The sequence below is a fragment of the Pithys albifrons genome, chromosome 28 (assembly GCF_047495875.1).
Source record: "Pithys albifrons albifrons isolate INPA30051 chromosome 28, PitAlb_v1, whole genome shotgun sequence".
NCBI classification, from domain to species: Eukaryota; Metazoa; Chordata; class Aves; order Passeriformes; family Thamnophilidae; genus Pithys; species Pithys albifrons.
The window spans coordinates 5,513,412-5,539,908 of record NC_092485.1 but is presented as its reverse complement, the minus strand read 5'-3'; the positions used below and the strand labels follow the sequence as shown (position 1 = coordinate 5,539,908).

The following is a 26,497-nucleotide window of genomic DNA, read 5'->3' as shown; positions in this document are numbered from 1 at the left end:
CTGATACCCTCCTCAACTGCCCTGGGAGGGTGGGGAGCAGCTCTGGGGTCACCCCCATGGGTGGGGTGTGCTTTGGAGGAGCCAAAGTCTGCGACCTCCCCTGCCCCGTGGGAGCTGCTGCATCCTCGTGTGGGAGCATGTGCGTGCCCGGCGTGCCTGCCCGTGGCACAGCCCAGGCTCCGTGGAGTCAGGCCACGGCAGTTTAGCCATATTTTCCATCCACTGGGTGGGAATTGAGGCTGGGACATCCCAGGATCCTGCTGCCTCGTCAGGGCTGGGTGGGGACGCCCGGGCTGCTCTGCCAGCTGCCAGCACTCCCTGTCCCCTCCCTGCAGCTGGGGTGGAGTCACAGCACAAAGGGGGGGGGCAGGGGGGTGCAGGAATGGGATTCATCCTGCTGCTTCCTCCTGTTTGGAATGACTTGGAGCTGACAGGAAGGGTATCCCCTGGAATGACATGGAGCTGGTGGGGAAGTGTCCCCTGAGGACCCTCACTGCCAGGCTGCTCCAGGCACTAGGATGTGTCCAGGGCCACTTACGCCACTTCCCAGTGCATCCCGGGAGTTGGCAACAACCTCACGGGGCATCTTAAGGTGGAGGAGAGTGGGGGGCTTGGTTAAGGTGGTGCTGAGCAGGGCAGGCTGCTCTCACCTGGGACCCTGGGAGCTTTCAATGATTCTAATGAGGGGTGGATTGGCTCTCCCACCACTGGCTCGTGGCCTTTTGCTCCCCATTTCCTCCCCTTTTGCCCACCTCTTGCTCTTCCCTCTCTCTGGGCTTGCTCCCAGCCATGGGAAGCAGCACCCCAGCTCAGGGCTGTCCTGCTCCTTCCCTTTCTCCCACCACCTCATTCCAGCAGGACCATCCCGTGGCTCCTCCACCAGCTCCTGGCAGGACCAGCCTGGCTGTGGCCGTGGGGCTGTGCTGAGCTCGGAGACGCTCCTGCTGTGCCCACTCGCTCTCTGCAGCCGCTGCTCCTCGGAGCTGGCAGGACAGAGGGATCAGGTGGCTCCGGCAGCTCCGAGCGCTGCTCCCGGTGCCAGATTTACGGCTAATTTGATGCAGCATGTAAACAAGCTGGCCAGTGCCAACTGGCATCGACTGGCACTTGAGAGGCTGCAGCACTGGGAGGGTGGCTGGGTGTACTCACCCCAGGCCCTGCATGTCCCCTGCCCCGGTGGGTGACAGGGGCAAAGCCCTGCCTTGGTTCCCCACTGCTGGCACCTTGTGCCCCCCATGCAGGCAGGGAGCTGCTCATGGGAGTCCCACGGGTGCTGCTGGGGGGCTATGGGGCAGTGGTGGGGTTTGCCCTCATCCCTGTCTCTCCACTCTCCAGGCCTGTCCGGGAACCCAACCGACCTGGAGAAGAGGCGGCAGGTCTTCGGCCAGAACTTCATTCCTCCCAAAAAGGCCAAGACGTTCCTGCAGTTAGTGTGGGAGGCACTCCAGGACGTCACGCTGATCATCTTGGAAATCGCAGCCATAATCTCCTTGGGCCTGTCCTTCTACCACCCCCCGGGTGGGGACAATGAATGTGAGTCCCTGGGGTTTGGTGGGGGACTCATGGATGCTGCCATGCCCAGCCCTGGGGGAGCAGGGATTTGGGGCAGAGTTGATCCTCCTGGCCCTGGATCTTGCTGTGGTTGGAGGTGTCGAGCAGGGACAGGGATTTGGAGACACAGGGAGATGTGAGATACAGGGAGATGTGACTCACTCAAGGGTCACGCAGCACACGGAGGTCCGGGTGCTGCAACTGGAAATAGAAGCCAGTTGTCCCAGCTCTCTCAGCCCAATCTCTGCCAAAAAGGAAAACTGAAAAAAAAGGAAAGAAAACCCCAAAAAGCAACAAATGCCTCGAGACATGTAAAAACCCTCTCCTGAGAGCAGGGGAATCCCTTGGACCAGCTTAGGGAGGAGGAAGGAGGAGTAGCTGTTTTCCAGACTCACGTAACTCAGAGCAATGCTGGTGTCTGGGTGTGCAAATGTGTCTGGGTGTGCCAACCAGCCTTCTCCCCTGGGCAGTGTGTGGGCAGTCGACAGGCGGCGTGGAGGACGAGGGCGAGTCTCAGGCCGGCTGGATCGAGGGTGCAGCTATCCTGTTCTCCGTGATCATCGTGGTGCTGGTGACTGCCTTCAATGACTGGAGCAAGGAGAAGCAATTCCGGGGCCTCCAGAGCCGCATCGAGCAGGAGCAGAAGTTCACGGTGATCCGCAAAGGGCAGGTGATCCAGATCCCCGTGGCCGAGATCGTGGTGGGAGACATCGCGCAGATCAAGTACGGTGAGTTGAGGGGGGTGGTGGCTGGGGGTCTGTCCCTCCCCTTGGGGGTGGCTGGGGTCTGTTTCTCCCCCTCAGAAACCCAGCAATTCCTCCTCTGCTTCTCCAGCCCTTTTGCCCTGAGGGGAAGCGTTGGCTCCTCCAGTTACTCTCTTACAGCCCCCAGGGTGATGGGGGTTGCTCCAATGGAGGTGATGCAGCTCCAGCTCACCTTGTCTCTGGCCCACCTGCAGTTGGGCTGGCAGAGCTAAGCCAGGCTCTGTGCACAGCTTTGGGCTGCTTTAGTGACCTGCTGGTCTCAAAAATGGTTCATTTTCCCAACCATGTCCTTGTTGGTGAATATTTCCTTGGCCAACAGATGCTGGTGAATATTTCCTCAGCAAGGAGATGCAGCTTGTGGACTAAATTAGGTCCTGCTCCTTGTTTACCAGGGGGAATATTCATCCCATGCAGCTCCTGTCAGGAAGGAGACTGACCCAACATCAAGTTTGTTTTTCCTTGGGGCTTTTTTCCTCCTCAGGTTGAATGGGATCCTGTAATGGTTTGGATGTATCAGGAGGCTTTGGGAAGGATCTGGTGTTGATTTATTAAAACTAGATAGGAAAGCACTGTCTGATTGAGCAAAATCAGCACAGTGAATCTTTCCATGCCTCAGTGAGAATTTTGGAGCTATTGGATGATATCATCTTACTGTACCTGTCTGTCTTAAAACCCACCTGCTGCTTCTCCTCCCTCAGCTTTGGTCTGAGGCTGAGTTTTGGATCCTTTTGAAGCCTTCCCATGGGATGGGGCAGGCAGAGGTGAGCAGTGGCTGCCTGGGCTGGGCTGGGCTGATCCCCCTCTTTGCTCCTCTTCCAGGTGATCTCTTGCCAGCGGATGGGATCCTGATCCAGGGCAATGACCTGAAAATAGATGAGAGCTCGCTGACCGGGGAGTCAGACCAAGTCAAGAAATCCATGGACAAAGACCCCATGCTGCTGTCAGGTGAGGGTCCTGTGGTTCCAGTGGAGTGGATGAAAGGCTGGGATGGTTGGTCCTGAATCCCAGTGTTGGGGAGGAGTTCAAGGCCAGGTTGGACAAGGCTTGGATCAGCCTGGTCTAGTGAAAGGTGTCCCTGCCTATGGTAGGAGGGTGGAACTGGATGAGCTTTAAGGTCCCTTCCAACCCAAACCATTCTATGCTTATATGAGGTGGGAATTGCCTGTCTTACCTGTCCCACCTGTCTCACCATGACCTTCCTGCTGCGCAGGTACCCACGTGATGGAGGGCTCTGGCAGAATGGTGGTGACTGCCGTGGGTATCAACTCCCAGACAGGAATCATCTTCACTCTCTTGGGTGCGGGAGAAGGAGACGAGGAGAAGAAAGTGAAGAAAGGTAAGGAGATCCACTGAACCTGCCTTTTCCCTCCCTTGTTGGCCTCTCTCCTTCTCCTGGGAAGTACCACCAGTGTGCCACAAGCTCCACATCCCTGGGCTGCAGTTGTGTGTTAGTGCCCGTGGCCCAGGCAGGTATGGTGAGCTCTTGGGGTTGAGAGAGTCCCTCCCTGTGCCCCTTCACCCACAGTGTGGGGCTGGTGCTGCCTGAGGAAAGCCCCCTGTGCTCCCAGGCTCTGCTCCCCAGCTTTTTTGGACATGGCTCCAGCTCTCTCTTCCCTGGCTGGATCCAGCCTGGAGCTGTGGGTTGGGAGGGGTCGAGGATCAGAGGGAAAAGTGGCCAGTAGTGCTGCCCCGTGGTGTTCATTGCTCACCTGTGGGGGAAGGTGAGTCTTGGTTGTCCACAGGGTGTTGGTGGCTCATCCAGAACCTTGAGGACTTGGCGGAGGATCTCTGCTGGCATTCCCTGAGCTCCCTGGGAAAGGAGTCGAGGCAGAAGATACCAGGAGGAAGGGGAGGGGTTTTGTGATGGGGTGGGAGAGCAGCCAGGCAGGCTGAGGTGTTCCTGATCGTGCTGAGACTCGAATGCTTTCCTGCTGCTTATTGCTTTGCTCTGTGCCAGCTCCAATACCAGCACTGGTACAAGCCAGGCTTGGGAAGCTCCTGTTCTCCCATGTCCCTGATCCCCTGCTCAGCAGGTTTGGGCTCACCAGGAGCAGCCACGAGATGCAAGGAGCTGGCAGGAGGGAGCTGCTGGCTGGCACTGTGGGCTGCTCAGGCATCCCTGTGCCAGGGAGCCCTTCCTGGGAGGCGATGCCAGGCAGGGAGAGGCTTCCCAGGCTCTCCTGGCAGCCGTTCCAGCTCTGGGCTGGGTGTGCTGGGTTCCTCCAGCTCTGCTCTCTCAGATCTCTGGGGTCTGGGGGCTGTGGAGCTCCTGGGGTTTAGCTGCCAGCTTGGAGGTGGGAGGATGAGGTGGAATGGGAATGGCACTGCTGTGGGAGCTGAGCAGCAGCTCCCTGGTCATCTGGGCAGCAGTGCTTGGTGCTTTCTGAGCCTTCAAACTCTGTCACTCAGCCCCACAGCAAACCTGGATCTGGGAGCAGAGTGGGCCAGGGGGTCTCACCAGCTCATCCCCAGTGTGGAACTGGGGAATGATGGGATGTATGAACCCCTTGTAACTCCAGGCAGCCGCCCTGTGCTCCCCATCAGGGACCCCTGTGTGCACACCCTGCCCACCACAGACTTTGGGGGTCAGAATCCCCTGCTATGGGTCTAGTGCTGCCCATGGTGGGAGACAGGTCTGTGCCTCCCTTGTGGATCCTCCTGCAGACGATGGCAGTGGGAGGAAGGGACCCGGAGCTGCTGCGAGTCAAGCTGCTCTCTGATTTCTTGTCCTCGAAGGTCTGAGGCACCGCTGGCACCCCCGAGGCACTGATGGGGGTTGTGACAGGTGCTTTACAGGTGGGGAAGTGTGAATCCTTGGGGATGGGGTGCCTGAGGGAGCCAGGGAGCTGTGGAGCCTCCCAGTGCCGTGAGCTGTGGACCAAGGCACGTGTGGTATCTGGAGGGTGACTGCGGGCGCTGAGCCCGGGGCACGGATGCCACTGGAGCAGCTCCTTGGAGCAGGGCTGATCCCAGGCTGCCCCACCAGCCCGGTGGTGAACGTGGGTCCATGTGCTCAGCCCCCCACCCTTTCTGTCTTTGAACAGGTAAAAAAAGTGGAGCCCCTGAAAACCGCAACAAAGGTAACCAGCCTCTCCATCCTTTGAACCAGCACCACACTAACTACTGAGCATTCCTCCTTCCTTCCTTCTTCTCATCAGTCTGTGCTCTTTGCTGCTCCGGCGGGACTCTCGCCTCGTTGTCCTGGGAGAGGGTGCAATGGTCCTGTGGCCGGTGGCCCTGGCACAGTATTGTGGTGCCCCCCGGCACCCCAGCACGGGGCTGTGCATGCTGGGATGAACCTGACCAGCCTCCCCCATGGCCACGTTGTCCCTGAGTAGGGAAAAGTCCCTGTGCAGTAAGGACAGGGCTCTTCAGCAGCCCGGACCTTTGGCAGAGCATCCCTTCCTCGGGGCAAGCTTCATCCATGTTGACACAAGTCACAGCAGTGATTTGGTGGCTCTGAAGCCCTTATGCCCGTCAGATGCTGCTTTTTCCCAGGGTTTGTGTTTGGACATGGCTGGGGGAGAGATGGAGATCCCTTCCTGGTGTTCCCAGGTGAAATGTCCCACAGGGCCTGGCCAGCATGACGGTTGCACCTTCTCCTCCCATGGCCTCGACTCCGTGAGCGTCTCCTCACCAGTGTTTCTCACACTGTTCTTTGCAGGCTGTGGAGGAAGCCCATTTCTGCACCTCTCTCCACCTCTCTCTCTCTCTCTTTCTCTCTCTCTCCTCTCAGCAGTTTGAGTTTCCCTCCTTCCCGTCAGACTGTGTCCGGGTGCTTGTTCTGTCCGTGTCGGGTCTGTTGTAACGTGGAGGTGTCCAGTGTGGAGCTGCCTGAGCTCCAGGGTGTCTCGAGCCATGGAGCAGCAGCAGCCAGGAGGGGACAGGTGCCAGGGCAGCAATGGGGCCACTGCTGCTCCTCCAGCTCCAACAGCTGAGGAGGAGCCTCTCAGAAGGGCTCCCACTCTCTTCCCACCCCTCTCCAAAACTTCCAGACTTCAGTTTCCCCAGTGCAGGCGTTCAGCTGGACTAGAGCAATTGTAGGAACAGGAAGCCTGGCAGTCTCAGGTCCTAAAGGCATGGTGGATGGCTCAGGGCTGGGATTCAAGGAGCTGGTTCCCTCCTCTTCAATCTCCATCTGAATTTCTAACTATCCCCTCCATCTCACCCCCTCAGTCGTTTCCCTGGCAAGTGATTCCTGCTGAGCTGCCCACAGGGCACTGCAGAGGTGGCACTGGGAGGGAGTGGGGATGTTCTTCAAGGGCCTGGGGAAAGTGGAGCATCTCTGGGATCAGCCCAAAGTGCTCCCAGTCTGCTGCAGGGTTAGAGGCTGTGGGAGTCCAGTCTCCACACTGAAACCTGGCCAGAGGGTTTCTGGCAGCGCTGCCTTAGAGGTGTGACCGGTGCCAGTGTCACCTCTGAGCATCCCTTATCTGTGGGCTGGGGTAGGTGACAGAAAACTACCCCTTAGAGAGGAGGCAGGACCCTGGGACACGGAGTTTCCATGTGCTCGGATGCGTGTGTCGTTGGGAGTGGTTCTTGTGCTGGGTTTTCTCTCTCTCCCACCACCATCTTCCTCAGTGGTGTCCTCCAGGTTTTCCTGGTCTCTCTCCTATTCACACGTGGTGTCTTATTTTGCCCTTGGGCTGTAGCTAAAACTCAGGATGGTGTGGCCTTAGAAATTCAGCCCCTGAAGAGCCAGGAAGGGGTGGAAAACGAGGAGAAGGAGAAGAAGAAGGTGAAGGTGCCCAAGAAGGAGAAATCTGTGCTGCAGGGGAAGCTCACACGCTTGGCAGTCCAGATTGGGAAGGCAGGTGAGTGGCAGTGGCCTGGCACAAGCCACCACCCCAGAGCTGGCGGAGAAGGGCTGTCCATGTCCCCTGTGTCCCCTCACCGGCCACTCTGCCTTGTGTGTCCCCAGGGCTGATCATGTCAGCCATCACTGTCATCATCTTGGTGCTGTACTTCGTGATCGACACGTTTGGGGTGCAGAAGCGGCCCTGGCTGGCCGAGTGCACCCCCATCTACATCCAGTACTTCGTCAAGTTCTTCATCATCGGTGTCACCGTGCTGGTGGTGGCTGTGCCCGAGGGGCTCCCTCTGGCTGTCACCATCTCCCTCGCCTACTCCGTGAAGGTGAGACCGCGGCGTTGTGGGGTCACTGGGGGTGTGATGAGGAAGTTCAGGCTGCAGGCTCTGACCTTCCTGGTCGTGGTGCCTGTTGCAGAAAATGATGAAGGACAACAACCTTGTGAGGCACTTGGATGCGTGTGAGACCATGGGCAACGCCACTGCCATCTGCTCGGACAAGACGGGCACGCTCACCATGAACCGCATGACGGTGGTCCAGGCCTATGTGGGGGACACCCACTACCGCCAGATCCCCGACCCCGAAGCCATCCTGCCCAAAATCCTCGACCTCATCGTCCACGGCGTCGCCATCAACTCGGCCTACACGTCCAAGATCCTGGTGAGCTGGAGAACCACAACCTCACACCCTCTGGCCTTCTCAGCGCTGGCCCTCCTGCAGCTCCATCCCCAGGTTTGGCAAAGCTTTTCCCTTCCTTTCCCCTCTCTAGCCGCCCGAGAAGGAAGGGGGACTGCCCAGGCAGGTGGGGAACAAGACGGAGTGTGCCCTGCTGGGCTTTGTGCTGGACCTGAAGCAGGACTACCAGGCTGTGCGCAACGAGGTGCCTGAGGAGAAGCTCTACAAGGTCTACACCTTCAACTCTGTGCGCAAGTCCATGAGCACCGTGCTGAAGAACAGCAGCGGCGGCTTCCGCATGTACAGCAAGGGAGCCTCCGAGATCATCCTCCGCAAGTAACTGTCCCCCCTCTCCCCATCCCGTGGGCTTTGGGCTCTCGCTGCCCCACGGACCTGCTCTGGGGGCTGAAGGGTGGAGAGGGGAGGTGACTGTTGGGAGGTGCTGCCCTGCAAGGTGTTCTAACTCTTTTTGGGTGGCTTTGGTGCAGCTGGAGGGAGTTGTGGGCAGGGGGATGCCCCCATTTTGCAGATGGGGGTGACAGGGGAACGTGCCAGCAGTGGTCACCCTCACCCTCCTCCTGGTCTTTAGGTGCACCAAGATCCTGGACAAGAACGGTGACCCCCGGGTGTTCAAGGTGAAGGACCGGGACGAGATGGTGAAGAAGGTGATAGAGCCCATGGCCTGCCACGGGCTGAGGACCATCTGCCTGGCGTTCCGGGACTTCCCTGGGGACGCTGAGCCCGACTGGGACAGCGAGAACGAGATCCTGTCCGACCTGACCTGCATCGCCGTGGTGGGGATAGAGGACCCTGTGCGGCCAGAGGTACTGACCCTGCTCTGCCCGAGCAGGCAGCTGGGACAATGCAACAACCCCCTGCTCCTGCCTCTGGGTTCCCATTTGGAGCTTGCCCCTGTGCTCCTGCCTTGCTTGCATCTTTTCCTGATTAGATGTCCAAGTATCTGGCTCTGGGAATTGCATTACAGATGCCCTGTCTGTGCTGGCTCTGGAGGCCCTTGATTCAATTTGCTAATTCCTCACTAATATCCTCTTCCCCCAGTGTTCCATAATGGATAAACCTGTTAGTGCTGCTGGAGTGGGGTGGGAAGGGGGATGAAACGCTCCTGTTTTTATGGCCATGCTTTGGTACCCAGTGGTGTGGCGTGACAGGGAAGTGGCACTGAGGTTCCCTTCCCCTTGGATGCAGGTTCCTCACCCCATCAGAGCCCTTTCCAGATCCTTTTAGGAAGGCTGTGAGAGTTGCTGCCTGGCTCCTGGGATGCCCAGTGCCAAGCTGAGCACTCTGCCTGTTTGCCCCCCAACTCTGTCCTTGTCCCCAGGTGCCAGATGCCATCCTAAAGTGCCAGCGTGCGGGGATCACCGTCCGGATGGTGACAGGGGACAACATCAACACTGCCCGTGCCATCGCCACCAAGTGTGGCATCCTGCTGCCAGGGGAGGACTTCCTGTGCCTGGAGGGGAAGGAGTTCAACCGGCTCATCCGCAACGAGAAGGGAGAGGTGGGAGAGCAGCCCTGGGCCCTGCTCTGCAGTGGGTGTGGGTGGCCTGGATCCCACTGGGTTTTCCTCCTCTCCTTGGATAATTGTAGCTGCTGGAATGCTCACCCAGCCAGACAGTGTGTCCAGGTGCTTTGGGTGAAGGTGCTGTCCTGTCCCAGTTGGGGTTTGCTCTCTGGTGGGGCAGAAGATTCCAGAGGGGTCACTTCCCTTTCTCACCTGTTTTTGTCCCCCAGGTGGAACAGGAGCAGCTGGACAAGATCTGGCCCAAGCTGCGGGTCCTTGCCCGCTCCTCCCCCACTGACAAGCACACACTGGTGAAAGGTGAGTGCTGCCTCTCCCAGAGTGGCTCCTCTTGCTCTTCTGGAGTGCTTTTCCAGCATAATCCATGCTGGGAGCTTGTTCTCAGGGTTTAATTTCTCTGCACTGCCTGTCTCTGCTTCAGGGATTATCGACAGCACCGTTGGTGACCAGAGGCAGGTGGTGGCCGTGACCGGGGACGGGACCAACGATGGCCCAGCCTTGAAGAAAGCAGATGTTGGGTTTGCCATGGTATGGAGGGGCTGTGGTTTTCCTTTGCTCCCTGGGATGAGAAACTAGTGGCTCACTTGGTTATTCCCAACACTGGTGAAACTCCTTTCCAAATCTACAGAATGGCTTAAAAACTAAGAAAGAAACTTTCTTTGGAGGTTTGATTTAATGTTCATGTATTGTATAGGCCTGTTAGCATGAGACTGGGAAGCAATTCCCTGGGAACCTGGCTTAGGAATGGGCTCTGTCCCACCTGGAAGGACCATGTTGGCTGAAGGTGACCCAGCACTTGCCAGAGCCCCCAGAGTAGGGACCTGCCTGACCCCATGTCTGAACTGGGGGGTCCAGGACAGCTGTGAGAGTCCAGTGACTCAGTTTGTCCCTGCAGTTCTTCACCCCAGCTCCAAGCAGAGTGCTGGCACTGGCTTTGGGAATTTATTTACAGTGGACAACTCTGATCCCCTGGGTTTCTGCTTTTTTTGCCCTGTCTGAAAGAAGCAGAAAAATAAACCTGTTGTTTTTAACAGGTTTTCTGTGGATTGTTTAAGTTTAGAGATGTGAGCAGGAGTCAGGTGCTGGGTGGAGCCTTGTGAGCTCATGTAGGGAGCTTTGAGCAAGTGAGAAATTTTTGGGGAGTCTTTTTAGGAATGTGTTGAATATCCAGGAGAAATTCTGGAGCCTTTAGGATGAACAGTAGAAAGTAGGAGACGGTGCCTCTGGAGCTCATGGCCTGCAACAGCCTGGGAGTTCCCATCTGAGATGGGATGGGATGTGACAAATCCCAAGAGTTTCTCTGGGAAAGCATCAGGGAATTGGCTCATTATGGACATCGCTTTGGTGCATTTAATTAGTGCAAGGCGAGCGCCTCGGTGTGCCCGCGGTGGGAATCACAGCGAGCCCAGTGCCCATCCTGCATCCCCAGTCCTTGGAGATGCTGCCGGTGATTTTTGGGAGGCTGTGGGGCTGCTGTCACCCTGGCTGGGGCAGAAAGCACTGGAACTTGACACTGCTGAGCTCTGCTTCTTTTGGGATCCCAACCCTTGCTTGCAGCAGAGATTCCCAGCTTGAGATGCCCATGTTCCCTGGCATGAGGAGGAAGCTGTTTTCCAGGTTTGCCCCACCATGGCCCTGTCTGGGACATGCACAGGGACAGACTGGAAAGGTGGGCTGACTCAGAGCTCTGGAGCTGAGCCACTGTCTGTCATTGAAGGCTTTGCTGCCTTGGAGCTCTGCTCTCTCTTGAGCGTTGGCGCAGCCGCTGCCGAACACGGGCTGGCACCGGCTCCTCTGGCTCCCTTGGATTTTCCTCTTGGGGCTGTTTCTGGGAAGAAGCAGAGCCAGGCAGACAGCGAGCGTGGAGCTCACTCCATGACTCACCCCACCGCTTTTCCCTGCTCCCCAAGGGCATCGCAGGCACGGACGTGGCCAAGGAGGCCTCGGACATCATCCTCACGGACGACAACTTCACCAGCATCGTCAAGGCCGTGATGTGGGGCCGCAACGTCTACGACAGCATCTCCAAGTTCCTGCAGTTCCAGCTGACTGTGAATGTCGTGGCTGTCATCGTGGCCTTCACGGGCGCCTGCATTACCCAGGTATGGAGCGCTGGGCTCGGCAGGGAGCGGGGCAAGGCACCTGGAGGTTCTAACAGGCTTTCTGTGCACTGTGAGCTGGAGCCAGGTGCTGGCTGGAGCCTTGTGAGCCCATGTAGGGAGCTTTGAGTAAATGAGCCATGTTTGGGAGTTTTTTTAGCAAGGTGTTAAATATCCAAGTGCTGTTCTATAGAGGGTTTCAGGAGGAGAGCAGAGGCTCCTGCGAAATAAGGAGGGAAAAGAGGGTGGTTTCGGTGGTGTGACGTGTTCTCCCCACTCTTCTCTCTGCAGGACTCTCCCCTGAAGGCTGTCCAGATGCTGTGGGTGAACCTGATCATGGACACCTTCGCCTCCTTAGCCCTGGCCACAGAGCCCCCATCTGAGTCTCTGCTGCTGCGCAAGCCCTACGGCCGCAACAAGCCGCTCATCTCCCGCACCATGATGAAGAACATCCTGGGCCACGCCGTGTACCAGCTCACCATCATCTTCACGCTGCTCTTTGCAGGTGAGCTTTGAGCCCCCAGGAATGGTGGGGGAAAAGGAAAGGCAGAGTCCCAGCCCTGCCTACAGTCCAGCATTCCTTTCCAAGGGGCCCCTTGTTCTCAGCTGGCACTCAGTGACCTCACGCTGGCCAGGATGGAGCTTGTTTAGTGATGGTTGGGAAGCAGAGGGGTGATATTGAGAGGAATCTTCTCTAGAGGCCTCCGGATACACAGACAGTTTTAACCTTTCAACATTTTTAAGGAAATTAGGGTTCAGTGGGTGTGGCACAGGGGACTCCACTGGGTCAAGTGATCTTTAGTGATGGTAATTCCTGGGATTGTAATTCCCACCTCCACCAGCGCAGAGCAGAAATAAGGAGCAGGATCTCATCCTCTCCTCTCTCTCCCTCCCCAAACCCCCTTGTCTGCTCAGGGGAGAGGTTTTTTGACATCGACAGTGGCCGGAATGCCCCTCTGCACTCCCCCCCCACCGAGCACTACACCATCGTCTTCAACACCTTCGTCATGATGCAGCTGTTCAACGAGATCAACGCCCGCAAGATCCACGGCGAGAGGAACGTCTTTGAGTCCATCTACCGCAACCCCATCTTCTGCACCGTGGTGCTGGGCACCTTTGCAGCTCAGGTGAAGCTGCAGGGGCAGCGTGGGAATAACGTGGTGGGGCTGGGAGGGGCTCGTGTGCTGCAGTCACTGCCCACAGCTCTGGTCTGGCCCCTGGTTCTTCTCCAGAAGCTTCTCAGTGACACAAAACCTGAGCCATCCCTGGAAGTGTTTAGGCCCAGGTTGGGTGGAGGTCTAAGCAACTTGGTCTAGTAGAAGGTGTCCCTGCTCCATGGCAGGGAGTTCAGACTGGGTGGTGTTTACGATCCCTTTCAACCCAAACCATTCTATGATTTGAGGTCTAGAGTGTGTTGGGAGGTGCCAGGCAGTGCCTTGAGTGTCCCATAAAGTTCCCAGCCTAGATGTGAGGTCCTTGTTCCTCTTGTAACCCCAGGAAGGAGGGAAAAGCTGTGTGGCCTGAGAGGACCTTCCCATGCCATGGCTGTGCTGTGCAGCCCTTGGAGCTCCCCAGTGCGTGACTTTTCTCTCCTGTGCTGTAGATCATCATTGTGGAGTTTGGTGGAAAGCCATTCAGCTGCTCTGGGCTCACCCTGAGCCAGTGGTTCTGGTGTATTTTTATTGGAGTTGGGGAGCTCCTGTGGGGCCAGGTAAGAGCCAATCTCAAAAACCTGCCCCTGTGTCTTCCCCTCCCTGCTGCCTTCCTGCCCTTGTTCTCCCCAGTGCTTGTTTAAGGCAGCCTTGGAAGGGGTGGGTGCTCCATCCCACACCCGCAGTGAGGAGGGGATGTTGCCAATCCACTCCTCACTCCCACCCTGCTTGCAGAGGGACACATCCACCAGGGACAAGTCTTGGCTGCACTCCCATGTCTCTCAGCTCCTGCTCCCCTGGGCTGGTGGGTCCTGCTCCCATGGCCTCAGGCTAAGCAGCTGCTCTCCCTGTCTCTCCCCAGCTGATCTGCACTGTCCCAACCAGCCACCTGAAGTTCCTGAAGGAAGCTGGGCATGGCATCACCAAGGAGGAGATCCCAGAGGAGGAGCTGCCTGAAGACGTGGATGAGATTGACCACGCTGAGATGGAGCTCCGGCGTGGGCAGATCCTGTGGTTCAGGGGTCTCAACAGGATACAGACACAGGTACAGGGGGGCTCCAGGGGCTGGGGGGCTCTTCCTTCTCTCTTTCTCTTTCTTTGTCTCCAGGGGATCTTTCTGGAAAGAGGTGACTGCTGCTGCCCGGAGGATGCCATCACCTCCTGGGCTAGACCTCTCCCACCACCTGTGCCTTTCTGGGTTTGTCCTGGTTGGGGAACCAGGGCAAGTCTGGCTTTCAGGACATCTTGGGGTGGGGGGAAGCTGTTCTGATGCAGAGCAGTGTCCTGTGGTCTGCAGGAGGCTGGATGTGCCACTGCTGGGCATCTTGTGCAGAAGAGGAGGTTTCTTGGAAGCTCTGAGGGGTCCATGGAGCCATCCAGGCTCTGTCATGCAGTGGGTCAGCACTGGAGCTGCTCTTGGTCACTGCTGGGATGCTGTTCCCAGTGGCGAATGTGCCCAGGAGGGCTCACTCTGCAGGAGACCCTCCCTGGTCTCACTCCTTGGCTGCTCTGTCCTTTGACAGCCACCCTTCTGTGCCAGCTCTCTGTCTCCTTACCTGGAGCTCTTGGCCCCACAGCACAGAAAGGGAGAACAATCTCTCTCTTAATATGCTTTTTACATCAGTTGTTTTCCTCTGACTCTCTTTTTTCCCCAAAAGGTTTTTTTTTTTGCCCCAGACTGGGCAGGGCTGCTGGGTGACCTTTGGGCCTCCTCTCTGTCCCTCTGACAAACAGAGAGAACCAAAAGGCCCAGAGACAGGGGTGGGGAGCACAGCAGCCAGGCTGTGACATGGTGACTTCCCTTCTCCTCTAGGAGACATTCCTTGATGTTCCAAGGTGAGGTTCAGTCTTGACTCCCTGCTCGTTGTGAGCAGTGAGGGGCAAGCAGGCTCTCTGGGGAGCCTGGGCAGTGCTGGAAACCAGTGGTTCCCTCCCATGAAGGAGGTGCTGGGAGCTCCAGGTGTGCTGGAGGCCTGGTAGGTGCAAAGGGCTGCAGTGCCAGCAGCCAGGTGAGCCTGGAGCCTCCCAGGTGCAGGTGTGGTGGGCCTGGGCTGAGATGAGCTCTTGCCCTTGCAACATGAGAAATGCTCCTGGATGCACATCCTGGAGTCTCCTAAGGATTCCCTTCTTGCTGTGGTGCCCAGAGCAGAGCAGGCAGGTCCAACCTGAGCATCTGGGGGCTTCTGTCCCCACTGTCTGAAGGAGAGCACAGGGCTCCTCCCCACAGCCCAGGCTGGGGCACTGCAGAAAGGAGGGACATCACACTGGGGAAGGAGCAAAGCTGTGTGTAAAATGCCTCCAGTGTGAGCCAGAGGGGTGTCCCTGCCCCAGGAGCTGGGGTGGCACAGGACTGTGCTGCCTGCACAGGGCTGGGGGCACTCCAGCTGCAAAGTGTCTGGGAAGCCAAGGTGGCACCTGGATCCTGCCTGGTTTCTCCAGCCTCAGAGCACATCCACAGACTGTGGCCCCACCACCAAGGATGCTTCTTGCTGCATTCCTGCCCCCTTCAGCTCTGCTCCTGAGCCTGGAAGAGGGGCTGAAACATCTTCACCTGGAGGCACATGGTGTGTCCCAGGATTCAGCCCCTGCAGCTGAACATCCCACAGGGCTGAGGGACCACAAACCCTTTCCCAGTGCAGTTTTCTGGACCACCGGCTGCCAGCTCACACCTCTGCCCACCCTCTCTCTTCCTCTGCTCCTCCTGCAGATTGCTGGGATAACTCAAGGTGTTTCCTCTGTCACTCCCTCCCATCACGGGCTCTCTGGTGGTGGTGGTGGGATAAATCCTGCTCCTCTCACTCCCCTGGGAGGGACAGAGGCTGAAGGTGATTTCTCTGCTCCCTGAAACATGAGCCAAACCCGCTGTGGGTTCAGGGGTGGGGGCTCTCTCCTCCCTCCTCCCCTCCTGTCCATCCTCCTCCTCCTTCCTTCCTGTCTGTGTGTCTGCCCGACCTCCCTGCTCCCCTCACCCTCCCCTGTCCCTGGCCCTGGCCGGGCGCCGCTATCTCACTCTCTGGTTCTTTGCAGATGGACGTAGTTTACACATTCCAGACCGGCGCCTCCTCTTTGCAGGGAGCCCTCAGGAGACAGCCTTCCATCGTGAGCCAGCACCACGATGTAAAAAATGTTTCTAGCCCAACCCATGTAGCTCTTTCCTCCGTCAATTCCACTCCCACCACTTCTGCTGTTGCTGCTGCTGCTGCATCTCCTCCTGCGGGCAGTGAGTGATAGTCTATTACAATGCATGACTTCTAATAACCACAGAGAGCACCTGCACCAACCTAACCCAGCCTGATCTCTCTCCCTCTAAACCTTGACTTGCACACTGATTCCCAACATGAAGGATGGGGCGGGAAAGCATTGAAAAAAAAAATGTAGTTTTTATGCTGTTGCATCTTTTAACAACCATTTTGGTCCTTCCCCCCCATTCCTTGTTGCTTCTTCTGGTTTTACCTCTTCTCCTCCTTTGCAGGGCTGACATATGAGTCCACCCTCCTGAGGGGTGCAAAAATTGGCAGTTCTTGTTCAAAGAACCTTGTGTGTTCATGGGCAACAAAAGCATTGCTGTGAGAAGGGCGACACTAAACCCAAATTCTGCTGGTTCTTTCCACTGTGGCTCTGCCCGTCCCTGGGGTGCCCCAGGAGGGCAGGGATGGGCAGAGGCATTGCTTTCCTGCAGCTGTAAATGTGTTTGGAGGCAGAGTGGCCATTGGGACCTTCCCCCAGTGTGCTGCAGGGCTGGCTGAGCCGTGGTAAGGGGGTGTGAGGAGCAGGATTTGCTCCTGCCACGGGTGGGAGGTTGGATGGTGCCTGTGAACAGCCCTTACTGTGGCTCAGCTGGCCTGTGGTGACACCTTGGGGTCGCTCCCCTGGTTCAGAGCTGGTTTGTAAGCAAGCAGCCTCTGTGTCCCACCTGGGGACTTGCATGGCATGTGGGGCAGAGCTGAGTGTGCCCTGTGCTGCCCTGGGGCTCCTGCTCCCCTGGCAGCCAGACCATCCTCAGCCTCAGTGCCCACCTGGTCCTGCACACGCTGGTTCTCAGTGTGTGCAGACACACAACTCTGCATGCAAACGGGATGGAAACCATGGCCCACTGATTTTTGCCAGTGGGAAACCTGGATCCTGGATCCAGCAGTGGGTTTCCAGGCCAGAATAATTCCTCTCTGGTGCAGAGCCCCTCTCTGTGCTCATCCTGAGCTGTGTGTTGGGGTTGGGAGCACGTGAACGTGAGTCTCTCTGCAGGCTGTGCCAGGCTGGGAGTAGGTTGTGTGTCTCTCCTTGGTAATTGGCTTTTTTATTGCACAGTCACTTTCCGTGTTCTCCTCTTATTAAAGAAATACCCTCAGTGACTTTCTGAATAGCTTTCAGTCTCCACTGTTTATGCACTGTGGGGGAGGAGAGAGAATTTTGGATAATTTTGTTTTCTCTCTATTTAGCTGACTCTGGTGCTTGGATTTGATTGTGTTTAACCCCAATGTTTCTGAAGCAGCACAGCTGCTTTTCTGCTCCCAGCTGCATCTGGGCACCACTGAGACTCTCTAATGGAAAAAAACCTGCTTAGGGGGGCTCAGAGTAGTGGGCCTGGGGGGCAAGACCAAAATGCAGGTTTTTTGCAGACTGAGCATTAATTTTCTCCCAGATTGGCAGCAAGGGAATAGATAATCTGGATAGATCGTGCCCTTCCAGGCAGCAAACTCCACCAGGAGCTAACTCAGGTCTCTAAGTCTCCCTCTGTTTTCTGCCTGGACTTCTCTATTTCCCTCTGCTGCTTCTCTCTCTCCCAAAGCGCCTCTTCCCTCCACACAGATCCATGGTGTCCCTCTGCCTCCCACTGCTCTCCTGTGGATGAGTTGGCCAGGGCTGGACCTCGCTGCTCTGTCCCTCCTGGGGTGGTGGAGAGGGAAGGAGTGACCTCAGGAGATGGTTTGCAGAGCTGAGCTGCTCTCCTGGGGAGTTCTGGTCTGGAGTGGGGGAGCCAGGGGTCAGCAGTGGAGCTGATGGGATGTTGTTCCCATCTCCATGTGAGCAGTGGGGTTTGCCCAGCACATTGTGGTGCTGCAGAGATGGTGTGAAATGAGAGTAAATTCCAAGCCTGGAGGTTGTGTGAAGGTTCCAGGTGGAGAGGGGGCGTGAGCAGGGAGGGAGGTGGGCTTCCAGCTTGGGTGGGGAGGGTTTTGGTTTTGTTTGCACTGCCTGGCTCATTCAGAACACATTTCCTCGCTGTTCTGTTCCTTTGACAAGGGAACAGCTGAATTAATTTCACAGCAGTTGCTGACAGAGATGGTTAAAGTAGGAAAATCTGAGGAAAGCTGCAGCAGAAGCTCCTCAGTGGAGCTGCAGGCAGTGAGGGGGTAGAGACAGGCTGGGCTTCAATGCTTGAGGTGGTGAGGCAGGGAGAGCTCCTGGGGAGCTGCTCCTACCTTGGAGCCTGTACTGGACTAACCACCTCATTGCTTTGGCAGTCACTGGACTCTTCTTGGCTCGTTTGGGTTGGTTATAGTTGATCTAGTGAGTTTTGCACCCTGCATTTTAGGGGTCAGGGATTGCAGGTGCTGTTCTCAAGATGCTGATGATGTGAGAGGTTGTCAATCTGGGTGGCCTGTGTGGTCCTGTGTGTTCATACTGACTCTACTCAGGGTCTCACATGTCATTAGTGCAGCAAACCCAGCTCTGAATTTCCATTTCCAGCTACATCAACCTTCCATTTTTGCAGGGCAGCTGGAGCTCCACCATCAGGAGTACCTGGCCCACACTCATCTCCTCATCAGTGTCTCCAGCACTGTGTGTGCTGGTCCATGTGTGTGTGTGCAAGAGCTGGGGGGTTGTTTCCAGCTGGGATGTGCTGAGCCTGTGCCAGGGGATGCCACCTTGCTGCCCTGCAGCACCATCACTCTGAGCCAGGTGTAGAGCAGACTCAGAAGGGCATCCCCTGGGAGAGGGAAGCTCTGGAGCACCTTGCAGGTAAAACTTCCAGGGTTCCAGGCATGAGGCTCTTTGAGTAACTTCTCTGGTCTGGTTTGGTGGGTGCTGTGTGTGCTGAGACTGTGGCAAGGGAGGGGAAGCCCTGGAGGGGTTCAAGGCTGATTTTCCAGAGGGTTTGGAGGGAGCAGTGAATCCACTGCAAGCCACCATTCGGGCTTTTTTCCAGACCTCTCCCTTCCAGTGCAGTAGAGGTGGTAGAGGCATTCCTTGGTTGTCCAAACCAGGCTCTGGATCTCCTGCTTGTAACATGTTGGCTTTTGGTGGAGCTTCCCCATGGGTTTCCCAGGAGCATGGGTGGGATTCAGAGCAAAGCAAGTGGTTTTCATGCAGAGCATCCAACAGACTCAGGTGCCTTTGGAAACCCCTGGTCTCCTTTAGCCTATTGGTGTAGGGAAGGATCCAGAGCTGCAGCTGTGAGGGAAAACTCACACGGATCTGGCTTCCTTCATGCATGTTTAGCTGGGTCTGGTTTACTGATCATGACATCCACTTGGATCTGGTGCTTCCCATGGGCTTGGAAAGTTGGCGACACCTTTTTAAAGCCCATTCCTTTCCATAGGTGTAGAAATGAACTAGACCAAACACACCCATGGCTCCCACGGTAGTGTTTTGCCTGGAAGTGAACCTGCTGTTTGTCTAACCCACCTCTTTTTTGAGTCGTAGTTCCACCTTGTTGTCCTCGTCCATCCCCACGAAACGCGTGTGCACACGTAATGACAACTAATGCATTTTGGCTTCCCTTCATTCGGAGTGGTCTGGGGGGGTTCAGTCGTTCTGTGTCTTTTCTTGCAGCTTCTGAAGTCGCCCCATAGTCGGTCGATCCCCCATCACACTCCCAGTGCCTGAGTCTGATCCATGTTGGCCCTCCTAGTTCACCATAGACCTCTCAGTTTGACTCAGCTGTGTGTTCAGTGGTGGTGACTTGTTGTCGTGGTCGTGCTTTTTGTTTTACCGTGTCTTTACTCTTTATTTTGGCTCTCCCCCGGGCGCTGTGGCCTCTCAGAGCCGTCCCTGACCCCTCTCTTCTATCCCCGCTCCCCTCCGGCAGATCAAGGTGGTGAATGCGTTCCGTAGCTCCTTGTACGAAGGCCTCGAGAAACCCGAATCCAGAAGCTCCATCCATAACTTCATGACTCACCCAGAGTTCATCCTGGAGGAAGACGAGCCTCGAACACCATTCCCTGACGGCGCTGAAGACGACCCCGAGAGTGACGGACTCGCGAAGCGCGGAGGGGGCAGCCTGGGTGGGCCACCAGCCCTCAACAGGAACAACAATGCAGTGGACAGCGACCGAGCTGAGCTCACCATCCCCGAGCCCGAGAGCCCCTTCCACAGCTTGGAGACATCAGTTTGACCTCGGAACTTGGACCCCTCCTCCTGCTCCTCCACCTCGGCCCCTCGCCCGGTGTGACATCGGCACCAGTAACTGCTCACACCCTGCGGTCCCCTCGTGTCAAACTGCTCATACGTATATCATTTGGGTCTTTTAGGGGGGGGTTTACTTGTTGGGGTTTTTTTTTTCCCTTTGTTTTGTTATTTTATTTTTTTTTACCATTATTTAGCAGTGGGAACTAGAGTACCACGATGCTGGGTGTTGGGAGAGAGGCTCAGCCAAAACTTTGTGCATCTCCATCCCTCCTTTTCAGTGGTACTCGCCCAGGTGAAGCAGCCAGGTTCTTTTCCTCTCCAAGAGTTGGGCTCCAGGCCTCTGTCAGGGGTTTTCACTTTACAAAATGCATGATCAAAGGAAATTCAAATTGTTGTAGTCTTACAGGCCTGCCCTCAGCCCGGGGGCTGGGCTGCACTTGTGACTTTTATTTTTATTTTTTTTCCACTTGTGGTTTTTAGGGTTTTCTTCTAATGTTGGGGTCTGTTCTTTGCTCGTGGGATTTGCCCCCAGGAACTTTTGCAGTGGGAAGTGGGGGCAGTCAGCACTCCAGTGTGAAAATTAAGGAATAAACAACAACTCCCAGCCAGAGGAAGGTGTTTACTCACAGGTTGAGAGATACAGGGATGTACACCAGTCTTCCACCTTGAAAAATGGTACCTGACCTTTCCAGCTCCTCCTCTGTGTGTCCACACACACTTTTCTCTCTGTTTCCTATTTGGTAGATGAGGAATGGAGGTTCCTTGGCTGTAACTTTGCTGGATGGAAAAGATTCTGATTTTCTGCAAAGGTGGAGGTGAACTGGCAGTGAAAAGGGGGTGGAAAAAAACCCCACAGTTGTGAGAAATGTGGCTCCTTCCTGGGGGCTCTTGATCAGGTGTGAAACTCTTGGTGAGAGCTCTGCCAAGGTTTTAGGGCTCCTGCCATGAAGAACAGAGGGATTTCTGCCCATTCTGGCTTTTCTGTGCTGTTGGGTTAAATAATCCTTCAGCCTTGGAGCAGCAGCTCCAGGGAACTGCTGAGGAACCTCAGAGGATGCTCCAGCTGTGCCCACCAAAAGCTTTCCCAGGCTGAACAGAGAACAGGCATCGGGTCACTGAGAGCACTGTGGGCCAACTCCCAAATCACAGAAGGGATGAATCAGGTTGTCTCACCATCCAGTGGAACTGGGGGAGGCTCCATGGCTGATGGAGGAGCCTCAGCTTTCTGGAGCTGCTTTGCCAGCAGAGGTGGCAGTTGCTTGGGTGACTGCAGGTCTTCCAGGGAAGGTGCTGTTGGAGGCTCAGCCTCACTTGCTGCCTTTTTGGAGGTCATCTCTTCACCTTGTGTCCTGCCTCACCTCCCTCTCCTGGAACCATTTAGGGACAGTCCTGAGTTTTTGGAGCAGAGGCCCCGGTTGGCTCTGAACTGCCCCTCTGGTGACCCTTGGCTCTGAGCAGGAGGCAGGATTTGCTTTGCTTGGGCTGAGTCCCCTCCCCGTGGGCTCCTGCTGGTGCTGCCCTGGCTGTGGCACCGGCCTGGAGGAAGCTCTGCTGCCTTCCCTCCCTCCTTCATCCCGTTTGGCTTGGTCAGAAGCAGAGAGAACGTGGTTGTAAGTGGCTGTCCAAGATCCTCTTTGCCCAGCCCCACCCCTGGGAGCAGGGAGGGTTCAGGGCCAGGCTGGGCTGGGCTGGTTCCTTCTCTCCTTTCCTTTCAGAACGCACAGCAGAATCTCCCGTGCCTTCTCCGAGCACTGCCTGCAGCACCTCCTGCCACGCCAGGGCCCAGTACTTTGCCAAGAAACAAGTGTTCCTTAAACCACAACACAAACCAAGTGTCTTTGTTTTGTTTCCAGCCCAGCACTGACTCGGCCCTTCCCTGGGGTGGGAGGAGGGAAGGACGAGGTCGCCCCATTCCTGCCCCAGGTAGTGAGGAAAGTTGCCCCTGCCGCGTGTCCTGCTCGGGGCTGGCGGGGGCTGAAGGCTGAGCTCTTACACTGCCAACTGCAAGAACAAATTGCCACCACTGCCCATCTCGATTGCACATGCAGTGTCAACCCTCTGCCCATCACTGCCCTCCCCTCTCCTCCTTCCCTCCCCAGAATCCACCTTGGGCAGGACCAGGGGCTGGGGGGGGTTCTTGGGTTAAACACGAGCAGTGACAGGAAAGACTAAAAGGGGTGGTTGTGGGGTTTGGTTCTCTGCTTAAAGGTGACATTGCTTAAAAAAAAATCACTTTTTCTATTTTAAATACTTGGAAAAAAAACCAAAAAAAAAAAGATGGTGTTCTTACAAGCTTACATAAATATTTATTAAATACTTATACTTTTGGGGGGTGCACCGATTTTTTTTTTCTTTTGATATTTTTTTAATACCTCAGACCTGTTTAAAAAATAAAAAAAAAAGACTTAAACCAACAAAAAGCCAAGTTTGGAGGCTCTCAAAGTCACTCCCAGAAATCTGTGACTGGCAGGTTACCACAAGGGTCTGGTCGTTCTTTAGTTGCTCTATTTTTGTCGTTCTAGTTTCCATATTAGGAGGGGGAGAAATAATTATATATAAATATTATGCAAAAAAAAAATCTAGTTTTCTTTAGGTCAGAAACTGATATTTTTACGTCAGCCATATGTATTTTGTTTAAAGAAAAGTAAATAAATAAATCTCGAGTCCCGCGGCTGCACCGGCGTGTGACTGTGACGGCAGGGCCGAGGGACAGGTAATTAATTCCATGGATTAATTAATTCAGCCATCGGATGCCAGTCAGCTTCCTTTTCTCTGAGCAGCCATCTTTCTACTAGATGTTAGTTGGATGACACAAATGGGGTTTTTTTATATATATATATATATATATAAATTATGTTGGTATGGCTGGTTGCTTCAAGTATAAACGTTTCTTGTGCATACAAATTTCCTGTAAAGTATTTTATTTTGTTTTTTAGTTTCAGTGATATACTGGCAGCAGCTGACTCTTGGCTTAAGTTATTGAGGACATTACAAAAGATTTGGGGGAGATTGGTGCTCCAAAAGGCATGGTCGGCGGCACGAACTTTTGGGGACTCTCTGCAACATGCCTTGACTGGGGGAGATCTCTATAAATATCTATAAATATTATTATTATGACTTTGTTTTGCTTTGTTTGAACTGCCACGAGCGCGCACGGGGACAGTGCCCGACAGGAACCGAAGTCATACCCTGTGATCCGTGTTAACTTGCCTTGGAATGCTTTGTTATTAAAACACTCTGAACATAATTTTGCATCCAGTTCTTACTCCCAGGAGGGTCTCTGGTGGTGGATTTTTCTGTGGAATAAATTGGTGGATTGGTACCAAAGACATCCCACCACGCCCTGTGTGCGTTGCTGGCCAGGCAGCTCGAGGCGTTTGCTTTCTGTGCTGAGGTTTCCTTTCTGATTTGCACAGGGGGTTTTACTTCATCTTCAGAGGTTTTGTGCAATAAGCTTCGAGGGAAATTTTGGAAACAATCTCAAGAAGGAAAAAAACTAAACCAAATTTTAGCATGGGCGGCCTTTGGCTTTCCCTCCACCAGGAGTCCGTGGCCTGTAATGCTCAGCCCCAGCTCCTGGGGGTGACACAGTGGGGCCACTGGAAAAGCCCCATCCCAAATCCAGGGAGGGCATTTCCAAGGTGCCATTGCCAAGTCCTGTTATCCTGGGACCACATGAAGTCCCTGGGAGGGCACCTGGTCCTGCATCACTTCCTGCTCCATCAGCCCCTCCGAGTTCATGGACATGGGGCACAGAATCCCTAAAACACCCCCTGCAGCCTCAGCTCTCCCCTTGGGGCTGTGGGGACCCCTCTCTCCTGCTCCTGCCCCAAACAGAACCACCCAAACAGGTGGGGTTGGCACCTGGTTCCTCCTCTCCAGCATCCCCTGCTCTTCTCCCACTTGCCAAACTCCTAATTTTCCCCCAGCAAAGCCCATGGCTAAAACTGCCTTTAGTTTATTTCCTCCCCTTCAATAAATATATATATATATACAGTATGAAATCAACATTTATGTGTGTGTATATATATTTATCCAGCTCTCTCACAGCAAAGCTTTCTGTTGGAGAGGGCACGCAGAGCCGAGTTTTTCTTTTCCAGTAACTAAGTATAATAAGCACTGGTATTTTTGTATAAAAACAGGAAAAAATACAAAAGAAAAGACTGAATATTATGTGGTATGCATGACATTAAACAACAAAAAAATGGTGGTTTCAAAGCAATATGTACCCTGGTGTGTTTGCCATATCCTAAAGTCCAGCTTAAAGTGCACCTGATCTGTATTGCATTTTGATATTAATCTCTATGTACAATGTTTTGCATGTAATTTATATGGTTCTTGGGAGAAAAAAAAAAGAATCTGAATGAACTGTCAGTTGGTTTATTCTGAGCAAACAGACTCCAAGCAGAGATGATACTCCAGGTGGAAGCAGCAGAGGGGTGGGAAGGGGGTCCATAGTTCAAAACCTGAGCTGGGGGAGAAGGGGATGGTTTGGAATCAATAAAGCTTTGGCTGTTGAGCAGAAACAATGCGAGTGCATCCAGAGAATAAAATGTGCCCACGTGTAACTGTGGCGTGCTCAGTGTGTCCAGCAGTTGTGCAGTCAGTGCCAGGTCCTGTCCAAGCACTGGAGGAATCATGGAAGGGATTGGGTTGGAAAAGACCTCTGAGATCATCAAGTCCAACCCTTGATCCAACCCCACTGTGATCACCAGCCCAGGGCACTCCGTGCCCTGGACTGGTGATCACAGTGGGGTTGGATCAAGACATGGTGGATTCTCCCTCAGTGCCACATCCACAGAATCACAGAATCATAGAATGAATTGAGTTGGAAAAGCCCTCCCAGATCATCAAGTCCAATCCTTGGTCCAACTCCAGTCCCTTTCCCAGATCATGGCACTCAGTGCCACGGCCAAGCTCAGTTTAAAAACCTCCAGGGATGGGGAATCCACCCCCTCTCTGGGCAGCCCATTCCAATGCCTGAGCACTCTCTCTGCCCTGGAACATGGAACTTCCCTTTTCCTATTCCCCTGGAGCACAGATCCCTCCTTGTCCCCTCCTCCTGGAGCACAGATCCTCTTCCCAGTTCCCTGGAATATGGAACTTCCCTGTTCCTATTCCCTTGGAGCACAGATCCCCACCGTGTCCCCTCCCAGAGCACAGATCCCCTTCCCAGTCCCCAGGAACACAGATCTTCCCTTGCCTTATTCCCTTGGAGCACAGATCCCTCCTTGTCCCCTCCTGGAGCACAGATCCCCTTCCCAGTTCCCTGGAGCACAGATCCCTCCTTGTCCCCTCCTCCTGGAGCACAGATCCCCTTCCGAATTCCCTGGAATATGGAACTTCCCTTTTCCTATTCCCTTGGAGCACAGATCCCTCCTTGTCTCCTCTTCCTGGAGCACAGATCCTCCCTTGTCCCAGTCTCCTGGAGCAAAGATCCTGCCTTGTCTCCTCCTAGAGCACAGATCCTCTTCCCAATTCCCTGGAATAAGGAACTTCCCTTTTCCTGTTCCCCTGGAGCACAGATCCCCTTCCTAGTCCCCAGGAACACAGATCCCTCCTTGTCCCTTCCTCCTGGAGCACAGATCCTCTTCCCAGTTCTCTGGAATAAGGAACTTCCCTTTTCCTATTCCCCTGGAGCACAGATCCCCTTCCCAGTCCCCAGGAACACAGATCCTCCCTTGCCCTATTCCCTTGGAGCAGAGATCCCTCCTTGCTCCCTTCCCCAATCCCATGTGGGGTGTCCATGAGGTGCAGGTTGTGATCTCCATGTCCTGCAGACCAGCTCTGAGCAATGTCCTCCACACCAGGAGGGTTTTGCCTCCAAGAGGCCCTTTGTCCAGGCAAGAAGGACAATGGGAAATAAAAAAAAAAAAAATCATAGAATCAACTGGGTTGGGAGAGACCTTTGAGATCATCAAGTCCAACCCTTGATCCAACCCCACTGTGATTCCCAGGTCATGGCACTGAGTGCCACATCCAACCACCAGCCCTTGAACACTCATTCCCAAGCAGGGTGACCACTCTGGAGCTGTTTTCCAGTGGCTGCTCAGGGTCTGGTACCCCCAGGGCTGTGCTGAGAAGATCCCACTGGTCTGTGAGGATCCAAAACGTCTCCGAGCCCATCCCTGGAGCTGATGCCAAGTGGCACAAACGGGGTGTAAACACTGGTGGGCCTGGCAGGGAAGGGGCACCGTTCTGGGATATCAGAGGGGATTTCTCCATGGAAAAGGCTGCCAGGGAGGTTTGGAGTGCCCACCCCTGAGGTGCCCAAGGGGCACTGGATGGACGTGGCACTCAGAGCTCGGGCCTGGGGACAAGGCAGGGATGGGGCACAGGGTGGGCTCGATCCCGGAGGGATTTCCAAGCTGTGATTCCATGAGCATGGGGCAGAGGTGGAGGGGAAGGGAGCACGGTGCCGTCTGCCCCACAGCGAGGGGCTCTGTGCCCGTTGGGAGCGTTTTTAGGGTGTTTGAGGCAGCGGCGAGGGGCAAGAAAACACAAATCGCGCCCGCCCGCGCCGGCCCCGCCAGCAAAACACACAAATCCCGCCGGCC

The 26,497-nt window shown here is 55.2% G+C and overlaps 1 protein-coding gene across 4 annotated transcripts in view; it reads left to right on the top strand.

Moving 5' to 3' along the window:
- ATP2B4 (ATPase plasma membrane Ca2+ transporting 4) overlaps nucleotides 1-23,187 on the top strand; it is a 44,938-nt gene extending 21,751 nt beyond the window's left edge. For 2 of the 4 annotated variants that reach the window (XM_071578810.1, XM_071578811.1), the window contains exons 3-21: nucleotides 1,336-1,533; nucleotides 2,022-2,279; nucleotides 3,135-3,260; nucleotides 3,526-3,651; nucleotides 5,360-5,395; nucleotides 6,968-7,129; nucleotides 7,237-7,451; nucleotides 7,543-7,785; nucleotides 7,895-8,136; nucleotides 8,390-8,624; nucleotides 9,140-9,319; nucleotides 9,553-9,640; nucleotides 9,762-9,868; nucleotides 11,251-11,442; nucleotides 11,731-11,944; nucleotides 12,355-12,566; nucleotides 13,043-13,150; nucleotides 13,453-13,635; nucleotides 19,621-23,187. In XM_071578810.1, the coding sequence (XP_071434911.1) occupies nucleotides 1,336-1,533; nucleotides 2,022-2,279; nucleotides 3,135-3,260; nucleotides 3,526-3,651; nucleotides 5,360-5,395; nucleotides 6,968-7,129; nucleotides 7,237-7,451; nucleotides 7,543-7,785; nucleotides 7,895-8,136; nucleotides 8,390-8,624; nucleotides 9,140-9,319; nucleotides 9,553-9,640; nucleotides 9,762-9,868; nucleotides 11,251-11,442; nucleotides 11,731-11,944; nucleotides 12,355-12,566; nucleotides 13,043-13,150; nucleotides 13,453-13,635; nucleotides 19,621-19,926 (3,431 nt within the window). In that variant the 3' untranslated portion in view covers nucleotides 19,927-23,187. Of the gene's footprint in view, nucleotides 1-1,335; nucleotides 1,534-2,021; nucleotides 2,280-3,134; nucleotides 3,261-3,525; nucleotides 3,652-5,359; nucleotides 5,396-6,967; nucleotides 7,130-7,236; nucleotides 7,452-7,542; nucleotides 7,786-7,894; nucleotides 8,137-8,389; nucleotides 8,625-9,139; nucleotides 9,320-9,552; nucleotides 9,641-9,761; nucleotides 9,869-11,250; nucleotides 11,443-11,730; nucleotides 11,945-12,354; nucleotides 12,567-13,042; nucleotides 13,151-13,452; nucleotides 13,636-15,617; nucleotides 15,811-19,620 lie in introns of all 4 variants that reach the window. The other 2 variants (XM_071578813.1, XM_071578812.1) reach the window with 2 other exon arrangements.
- Nucleotides 23,188-26,497: the final 3,310 nt, after the last annotated feature.